At 45.2% G+C, this 10,059-nt stretch overlaps 1 protein-coding gene across 1 annotated transcript; it reads right to left on the bottom strand.

The window, feature by feature from the left end:
- Positions 1–3,688: 3,688 nt before the first annotated feature.
- Rbmxl2 (RBMX like 2) lies at positions 3,689–5,487 on the bottom strand. Its single transcript, XM_031387773.1, has one exon. It carries the CDS (start codon positions 5,114–5,116, stop codon positions 3,950–3,952), a length of 1,167 nt encoding a protein of 388 aa, XP_031243633.1. The 5' UTR covers positions 5,117–5,487; the 3' UTR covers positions 3,689–3,949.
- Between the last annotated feature and the right edge of the window lie 4,572 nt (positions 5,488–10,059).

Below are 10,059 nucleotides of genomic sequence, written 5' to 3'. Positions count from 1 at the left end.
CCCCCCCCCCCCCCAAAAAAAACCCTTCTCAATGGGCATTCAGCTCAGTGGGATCACTGTTGCACTGCAGTTGCTCTAGAGTTAAGTTCTGTGCTGGATAAATGACAGTCCATGTTATCTATACATATTTGTTGCTGGGTCTTTAAAAACTCATTCTTAGAAGGGTTATCCTGTGACAGAAATTATCCTTAGAATCAACATCACTGCATAAACAACAGGCAGATTCTAAAGGAAAATTTTGTACTTCCATAGGGAATTTATGTATGTAATACAGCCTGATTCTGCTTGGTCAGTTCTACATTCTGCCCCAAGGAGAAAAACATTAATGAGAGCAGAGTAGCTGTCCCTGAAAAGGCATTTTAAGAAAATGAAATCATATTGCTCTCAAAATATAAATTAAAAGGGGATGGCTATGGAAACCACATTATTTAAAGAAATATTATAGCAGCCCTAGCTAGTTATGGCTTTAACATTAAGACTACTATTCATTAAGTAATGTTATTTGGAGAAAAGTTTTTCTTTGCTCCCCAAATAAATATGGATCTAGTGTGGAGAGGCATGCCTATAGTCTAAGAAAATGGGAGACAGTGAGAGGTGGGACATGGAATTCAAGATCTTCCTTGCTGGCTTGTGAACTTAGGCTAGAGGTCTAAGACTGTCTCAAAAAAATCTGCAACTTTCTAAAATTTGGATTAAAGATATTCAAATTATACCCAAGGTAGTAGTCCAGTCCAGGATAGGAAGAGTCTAGAAACTGAGTGGAATGGACCACCTGCACTCATGAGGACAAAAGAAAAGCACTGTAAAAATAAGGGTTTCACTTTGTTTGGTTTTATGTCATGTACTGTGCTGACCTTTTAAGTTCCATACTAAAATTTCTGTGAAATGTTTTAAACTTATATGAGATGTCAATATGCAATCCAGAGAAATGTTAATTGCAAAGTTTTTCATACAATGTATTCTGACCATGACTGCGCTTCCTCTAACTTCTTCCTTTCCACCTCCCCATATATTGTAATTCTTAAAAAAAAAAATATTTTTGAGGTAAGATCTCACTATGTAAAACTAGGGTGACCTCAACTCATAATCCTTCTTTCTCTACCTCATGGGACACAGTAAACTCCATCATCTAAAAAAAAAAAAAAAAAAAAAATGTAAAAAGCATAGAGCATTAGATTCAGCTAAAATCTTCTTTTCCTCCCCACACTAAATATCCCTATTAAGTGTTATCACTCCAATAATGCTTTCTGGCTTTAGTATATTTATGCAGTTTTCCCCTTCTACCACATTGTTTATACTTACCCATGTTGATCACGTGGATCTGGTCAATTCACCTGAGCTTCTAGGTGGAACTTCATTCTCTGTTGAACTGTTCCTGATAAGCCGTTTACACCTTCTAAATACCCAAGAGGGCTCTAAAAGACCAGTTTGTACATAACTCCTTGTGTACTTGTGCTTTTTTTAGGGCACTTTCTTGAAAGAAAATTTCTGGATCATGAGTGTGCATAACAACTCCTTGTGTACTTGTGCATTTTTTAGGGCATTTTCTTGAAAGAAAATTTCTGGATCATGAGATACACACCCTTCAGCTTTACTAGGCACTGCCAATTTACTTCCAAAGTGGCTGTATCCACTTCTACACTTACCAGGAAAGCTTAAGTCCTTTTGCTCATTTTTCTTTGTCATTTAAAAAAAAATGAATTGCAAAGCATTCTTTTGGAAGCTATTTCAATATAAAAAAAATCTTCCAATTGATTTGACATTTCATTTTGTTAACAGTACCTTTATCACAAAAAAGATTATCTTAAGAGTGTGGAAATTATATCAACACTTTCCTTTAGGTTTGGGCTTTTGTCTTTAAAAAGAATTCTCTACCCAACTATGGTGAATGGAGTTTTCCTCTTCAGAACTGTTTTCAAACCATCTAGAACGTATTTCTGTGTATGGTGTGAGTTAAAGAGTCTGATTTTACCATTTGCAAATCAACAGTCATTTTTAAATTGTCCATTCTTTCACCATTGACTTTTAAAGCTACTTCTACCATATGACAATGCTTGTATCTGTAAGTGGGCCTGTTCCTAGGCTCATGATTTTGGTCTACTGGTCTATTCTTGTCTGTTGATAGTATATACAGCTTAAATTGCTAGAGCTTTGTAATAAATCTCGGTATCTGTGATACTTGGTATCTCCTAATACTTTCTCAAAACTGTTTTGGCTCTTCTTGCTCTTTATTCCATCATATAAATTTTAGGATTAGCTAAATCTTCCATTATCTTTTTAAAAAAAACTTCCTTCATAATTTGTTGATGATATGAAGCTAGTTTTGTTTGGGGTTTAGCTTACCAACCATTACCATTGCGTGGCTGATCAACAACAAATGGTCTTATTAAGGAGGGAAGGGGAGCTATGAGAAGAAATGTGACTTCACTTGAGTTGTACTGCTTTTTCAGATTACTTGTGAGATTGAGAAGTTGTGGTAAGCTTTCTCAATCATGAGCAAACACAAATCTCCATTTGTTTAGTTCTTCTTTTGTCCTTTAATAAATATCATTTCCCCATAAAGATCTTAGGAGTTTTGCTAGAATAATTCCTGGATTTAAAATTTCTATTTGCTGTATTTCATCTTCTGGGCCACTATATATGTCAAAAAAAAACCACCCTTGTTCTAGGACTGTGTGTGCTGCATTCAGAGCTCAAGACTTTTTTGTTGTTCAGGTGTCCATCTGTTTCCTCCAGCAATAGTACACTGAAAAAACAAGTTCTATACCATTTCTCACATAGCAGGGGGATTCCACAGGTATTTCTTGACCTAAGTCTGGGGTGAAAAGAGGAGACATGTCTCTCCTGAAGTATCTTGAAAGAAGCCTCTCTGATCTTTTTCTGCCCAAACCTCCCTTTTCAGTGGGGAACACTCAACACACCCTTTGCTTTTTTTCCGACAGTTGACCCTGCCCTTTCATAGCAGTTTGAGATTCTCAGATGTTGAAATTTCAGGGATTCTCTGACCTTTGTTCCTGAAGCTTCACCCAGGGGAGGAAGCCCAATTTTCTCCACCTGAACCAGTATTTATATCGGAGTTAAGAATGGAAGTCATTATGATCCCCAAATCCACCATTGGCACATTTCTTAATAACTTATTAATGGTAAAAAATAAATGCTATCAATAGGTAATTTTGGGTTGTTTTGTTTTTCAGCTTTGTGGTTGGCTGGTCAAATTTTAAATTTAGTATTCCATCGAAGCTCCAATCATGTAAATGCTATCTTGGGGAAGGAAGAGACAGGAGATTCTGCACATCTCCAAAGAAAAAGCAAAATCGGCAAAGCAGTAAAAAAGAAAGAAAAAAAAAAGTTAAAGCATCCATTTGCTTTTGACTCATCGATTGAATGGCACCTTCTTTACACAGCGTCTGGTCTAAGTGGGTTTGGCTGCTGTTTGGTTGGTTTTTAGTACTGGAAACAGATTCAGTTTGAAAGACACTTTGAAATGGAGAAGCAAACACCAATTCCCCCCAACTCTTTCTCCCCAATCCCCAGTTTGGTCTGAAGGGGCACGATCCTTTTTTTCCGCTTTAGGTGGGCAAGATTTCTGTGCAAAGACCTTAGAACCGTTTGCCTTGTTTATCAGGCAAATTTGGAAGGGAAGAAGCCTTTACGGGAACTACTTTGAACGACAAGGAAGACTACTACGCAGGTTCAAGTCATACTTTTAACACGAGCTTGTTGAAACGTTTAACAATTCCAAAATGAAATTAAACGAGTTTTAACTTTTTTTTTTTTTTTGCCTCTCAAATGCATAAAAATGCAGAGGAAGTTAACAAGGGGGGAAAAAAATCTTAAAACGGTAAAAATACGGAAAAACAACTCTTCTTCGGACTAGTCCTTGGATGAGCTACCAGGAAACTGATTCTTCTTTTCTTGACTTCGGATGCGAGTCCTGAGGCCAGCGGGCTCAGTACCTGCTCCGGCCTCCCCCTCGCTCCAGGCGGCTTCCTACGCGGCCTCCGCCCCTCGGGGGCGCCCGGCGGCCTGAGCGGCTGTAGGAATCGCGCGGCGTCGGGCAGCTTCGTTCTACAGACGGTGGCAGCCCGCGCTCCGGCCTCCCCACGCGCTCGCGGCCACTCGAGTAGCGCTCGCTGCGGTAGCTGTCGCGGCCGCCGTAGCCGTCGGGCGAGCAGCCTCGGTACTCTTCGTAGCGGCCCCCGCCGTAAGATGGCGGCGGGCCTCGGGCAGGGCCGGCGCCACGCGGGTCCCCGTAGCTGTCGAAGGGGTCGCGGTAGGAGCCCCCGCTAGGATGCTCGTAGTCGCGCTCGCGGCCCCCGTAGCCGTCACGCTCGCAGTAGCCCCTGGATGGGCATTCGTCTCGCGCGCTCGAGTGGCCGTAGTCGCGGTAGGTGTAGTCGCGGGGCGAGGGCGCGAAGTCGCGCGGGTCCCGGGCGCTTGGGTAGTCGCGGCTCGAATAGCTCTCCCGGGGGGAGTAGCCCTCGTCGCGCGGGCCCAGGTACGGGTCGCGGCGCGGCGGTGGCAGCTCCCGGCGCGGCGGGCCCCCGTAGCCGTCTCGCCCCCGGGAGCCCGCCGCCCGCCCGCGAATTCCCGCGCCGCTGCGCGCCGGGCCCGACGGCGCTGCTCTCTTGGGCGGAGGCCCAGCCCGGCGCGGCGGAGGTCCGCGCTTCAGGGGCATAGGGGCCCGGGAAGGCCTCAGGTCGAAATCCCCCGAGTAGCCGCCTTCGTCGGCAGACCCGCCCCGGGAGGGAGGGCGCCTCGGGCCGCCGCCTCCGCCGCCGCGGGTCCCGCGCAGGCCCCTCGGGCGGCCGCGGCTTCGGGGAGGAGGGGGCCCGCGCCGGCCGCTCTCGAACACCGGCTTGGTGGCTTGGGCCACTTTGATGGCCTTACCATCCAGGGACTTGCCGTTCATGTCTCGGGCTGCGGCCTTGGCGTCCGCGGGGTTCTCGAAGGTGACGAACGCGAAGCCTCTGGACTTGGAGGTTTCCCGGTCCTTCATCAGGAGCACCTCGATGATGCGGCCATACTTGCCGAAAGCGGCTTCGAGGCCCTTCTCGTCGGTTTCGAGGTTGAGACCCCCGATGAAGAGCTTCCCCGGACGGTCGGCTTCAACCATGTCGGCGGCAGCAGCGACGGCAGCAGCGAGGACTGTGGTAGCGGAGAGGCGAGAGTCTGTGCGACACTGAACCCCTGCTGGTCGAGACTGCCTCCTACCGGTCGAGGGGCGCTGTGCGCAGGCGGAGGGCGGAAGGCAGGGCTGGACGGCCCCTGAGCCGGGGCGACTCCTGGCTGTGATTGGTCGGCAGGTCCGCACCTCAAGCCGGTGTCTCGGGGAGGCGGAAACTGGTTTGTGGCTTCCGTGGCCTCTTCGGTCTCATTCAGCTGGCCCTGGCTTCACGTGTGGGGCCCCGTCCCAGAAGCGCGGCTGAATTAAAAAGCCGTTAGGGGAAAGGAGAAATAAAGTTCCATTGCACTTAATGAGAAGAATTCCGAGGGATTCTAAACCTAGTTACCGAAACGATTTTAAAACAACCAACCAACCCACCCACCCCCTGGACAATGAAATCAGTAGTTGTTTAAAAGATTTAGAACGAGGTTTGTATATAAAGCTTAGTAATGAGACGCGAGGGTTTATTTTTCCCCTGAAGTGAAGGAGAAGTTGTTGTTGGTAGGCGAATCAACAGTGAAACAGTCATTATGTGGACTTACTCTTTTTTTTTAAACCTTCATCCGTTTGATCTCATATGTGTACAAGAAAATGGTTTTCACATTTCTTTCTGCCAGTTTGTAAGGTTTAATTGTAACCATGATTATCTTGTCGATCTTTTCTCGTTTTCAAAACTTCTCTTATCTTTGCCATATTTTTCCTCAGCTGTGGAAGAAGTTTCTTATTCCATTTTCGCTAATGTTGTCTAAGTTTACAAATGTGCTTAGTTTGACGCTTAATCTTCCATGTCTGTGTATCCAAGTAACCATGACCCTTACACATCAGGATGCCTAGGAAAGGATGCCTTTTGATTATTCTTTTGGAGATACTTGATACCCAAAGATAATGTGATGGTTTGAATGAGAATGGCCCTATAGAATCATATTGGAAAGCTTACTCACCAGGGAGTGGAACTGAGAAGGGTCAGGAGGTGTGGCTTTGTTGGAGCAGTTGTGTCACTGGGTGGGGACTTTAAGGTTTCAAAAACCCATGCAGGGCAAAGTGTCTTTCTCTCTCTGTCCCTCTCCTCCCTCCCCTTCCCCGAACCCCTTGGCCAAGGATCAGAATGTAACTGCCACTTACGACTCTAGTGACATGACTCTAGTACCATGCATGCCTGCCTGCCACCACACTCTTCACCAAGATGATAATCAACTAACCTTTGGAAACTGTAATCAAATCCCAGTCAAATACTTTCTTCTATAAATTGTCTTGTTATTGTGTCTCTTTACAGTAAATGCTGTGCAAATAAATCATGTAAATGCTGGTGGGGACCTAGATAACTTTAGTGTGAGAGCTGATCACTTAACCAATCCAAGTGATAAGAACCTGAGAACTTCTGTGCTCCTGAAAAGGAGGAAGGGACCAGGAATATACACACACATATATCATTAATGTGTTACAATAGAAATATGGAGCTGAAAGAATAATACTTATGTAGTAAAGAAGTAAGAACTAATTTCCCTTAGCTCTAATTTTGGCTAGATTTATATTGTATTGATAGTATCTTGGACACAGAACTCAATCATTCAATAAAGAGTTATATGGTTATGTTTAGAGTTTTAAGGCTAGTGTTTTTCCTGCTTGGAAGCTCACCACTGTGTTTAAAGAGAAGAAAAAGAGCTCTGGGTGGTTGTGTCTTGGTTTGAATGAAAATGACCCCCATAGATTCATAGGGAGTGGCAATATTGGGAGGGGTGGACTTGTTGGAGGAAGTGTGTTTCTGGGGGTGGGCTTTGAGATTTTCTGAAGCTCTAGTCAGACCCAGTGGCTTACACACTCTCTTCCCACTGCCTGCCCCTACAGGTGTAAAACTCCAGCATATCTGCCTACCTGCTTCCCACCATGCTGACATTGGACTAAACTTCTGAACTGTTAGCCAGCCCCAATTGAATGCTTTCCTTTATAAGAGTTGCTGTGGCTATGGTATTTCATCACAGCAAAAAAATCCCTAAGACAAAGTGTCTAAATAAAATGTTTTCCTAGCAGTCATGGAAGAATTTTGACCATGGTAAAGGCTCTTATGTATGGGTTGTTACTGATATCATGACACTAGAGCTAGCCAGCTGGGCTATATGGTTGAGAGGGATAATGAAAACCTGGCCTTTAAGGGGACACCTATATGAACATCACTATGGGAATTTTGGAAAACTCCAGTGTTAAAACAGAACATGTTGATGTTCATAAGAGGAACTCACTTGGGAATAAGGTACAGTTGTATAGACCTGTAGTCTCTACTTGGGGGTAGAGGCTGGAGAATTGCTTGACCCTGGGAATCTGAAACCAGTCTGGACAATTTTAACTCAAAGGAGGAAAAAAAAAAAAAAAAAGCAAAACTGTAGCTTCAGAAGGTGGCTGGAATTTACCAATGGATATAACTATACTTGTCCATCTGATTTCTGAACCTACCCAAATGAGTTGAGGGATTATGTTACAGGGAGTCCAATAGAGATGACCACATAAACACAGTTTATAGCCAATTTCTTTTATTATTTTACAGTCCAGATGTTACCCTACTCTGGGTCTGCCCTCCCAAATTTCCTCATCCCATTATTCCTCCCTCTGTCTCCAAGAGGATGTCCCACCCCTCCCAACACTCACCCCACCCTACTGGACCTCCCCACTGCTGGGCCTCAAGTCTCTAAAAGGTTAGGCGCATCTTCTCTCACTGGGGCCAGACCAGGCAGTCCTCTGCTGTATATGTGTTGGGGGGCCTCGTACCAGCTACTGTATGCTAACTGGTGGCTCAGTGTCTGAGTGAGAGATCTCACTGGTCCAGGTTAGTTGAGACTGCTGGTCTTCCAATGGGGTTGCCCTTCTCCTCAGCTTCTTCCAGCCTTTCCCTAATTCAACCATAGTGGTCAGCGGCATCTGCCCATTGTTGAGTGTAAGTATCTGCATCTGACTCTTTCAGCTGCTTGTTGGGCCTCTCGGAGGGCAGCCATGCTAGGCTCCTGTCTGTAAGCATACCATAGCATCAGTAATAATGTCAGGCCTTGGAGCCTCCTCCTGAGCTGGATCTCAATTTAGGCCGGTCACTGGACCTCCTCTCCCTCAGTCTCTTCTCCATTTTTGTCCCTGCAGTTCTTTTAGACAGGACCAATTCTGGGTCAGAGTTTTGACTGTGGGATGACCACCCCATCCCTCCACTTGATGCCCTGTCTTTCTCCTGGAGGTGGACTCTCTAAGTTCCCTCTCCCCACTGTTGGGAATTTCATCTAAGATCCCTCCCTTTGAGTCCTGAGAGTCTCTCACCTCCCAGGTCTCTAGTACATTCTAGAGGATCCCCCTCCCACCTCCCACGTTGCATATTTCCATTCATTCTGCTGGCCCTCAGGGCTTGTCTCCTGTCCCTACCCCCAGTACCTGATTCTGTTCCCTTTTTTCCCTCCCCCTCCCCTTCCCTCTGCCTCTCATGTTTGCTTTCTTCTCCCTCCCAAGTGGGACTGAAGCATCCTCACTTGGGCCCTTTGACTTGTTAACCTTCTTGAGTTCTGAGGATTTCATCCTAGATATTCTGTGGGGTTTTGTTTGTTTGTTTGTTTGTTTTTTGTTTTTTTTTGTTTTGGCTAATATACACTTATTAGTGAGTAGATACCTGGCATGTTCTTTTGGGACTGAGTTACCTCACTCAGGATGATATTTTCTAGTTCCATCTATTTGCCTGCAAAACGCATGATGTCTTCATTCTTAATAGCCAAATAGTATTCCATTGTGTAAATGAATCACATTTTTTTTTGTATCCATTCTTCCCTTGTGGGACATCTGGGTTGTTTCTAGCTTCTGGCTATCACTGATAAGGCCACTATGAACATAGTAGAGCACGTGCCCCTCTGGTATGGTGGGGCATCTTTTGGGTATATGCCCAGGAGTGGTATAGCTGGGTCTTTAGGCAGATCTGAGGAACCTCCAGATTGAATTCCAGAGTGGTTGTATCAGTTTGCAATCCCACCAGCAATGGAGGAATGTTCCTCTTTCTCCACATCCTTGCATGTATGTGCTGTCACCTGAGTTTTTGATCTTAGCTACTCTGACTGGTGTAAGGTGGAATCTCAGGGTGGTTGTGATTTGCATTTCCCTGATCACTAAGGACTTTGAATAATTCTTTAAGTGCTTCTCAGCCATTCACAATTCCTCTGTTGTGGTTTCTGTTTAGCTCTGTACCCCATTTATTTGATTGGGTTGTTTGGTTGTTTGGAGGTTAGTATCTATCCCAAATACAGAAAAACCTCAGGATCAGACTCTTAGTTTTTATACTGTTTTTTTATTTTGTCTTTTTTTTTATTGGATATTTTCTTTATTTACATTTCAAATATTATCTGCTTTCCTGGTTTCCCTCCCTCCCGGAAACACCCTATCACATCCTCCCTCCCTCTGCTTCTATGAGGGTGTTGCTCCACCCACTCACCCACTTCGACCTCCCCACCCTCAATTCCCCTGCACTTGATCATAGGACCAAGGACCTCTCCTCCCATTGACACCTGACAAGGCCATCCTCTGCTACATATGCAGCTGGAGCCATGTGTATTCCTTTGTTGATGGCTTAGTCCCTGGGAGTACTTGGGGGTCTGGTTGGTTGATATTGTTGTTTTTCTTATGGGGTTGCAAATCCCTTCAACTCATTCAGTCCTTTCTCTAACTCCTCTATTGGGGGCCCCATGCTCAATCCAATGGTTGGCTGTGAACATCTGCCTCTGTATTTGTAAGGCTCTGGCAGGGCCTCTCAGGAGACAGTCATAACAGGTTCTTTTCAGCATGCATTTCTTGGCATCCACAATAGTGTCTGGGTTTAGTAACTGTATATGGGATGAATCTCCAGGTGGGGCAGTCTCTGGGTAGCCTTTCCTTCAGTC

This window comes from Mastomys coucha, unplaced genomic scaffold (assembly GCF_008632895.1).
Source record: "Mastomys coucha isolate ucsf_1 unplaced genomic scaffold, UCSF_Mcou_1 pScaffold21, whole genome shotgun sequence".
Taxonomy (NCBI): Eukaryota; Metazoa; Chordata; class Mammalia; order Rodentia; family Muridae; genus Mastomys; species Mastomys coucha.
Note: the sequence above shows the minus strand (reverse complement) of the source record. Positions and strands in the feature narration are given on the sequence as shown.

Excerpts from the sequence above, each read along its gene's own strand:
- Rbmxl2 (XM_031387773.1), bottom strand. The coding sequence starts at position 5,116 with ATGGTTGAAGCCGACCGTCCGGGGAAGCTCTTCATCGGGGGTCTCAAC.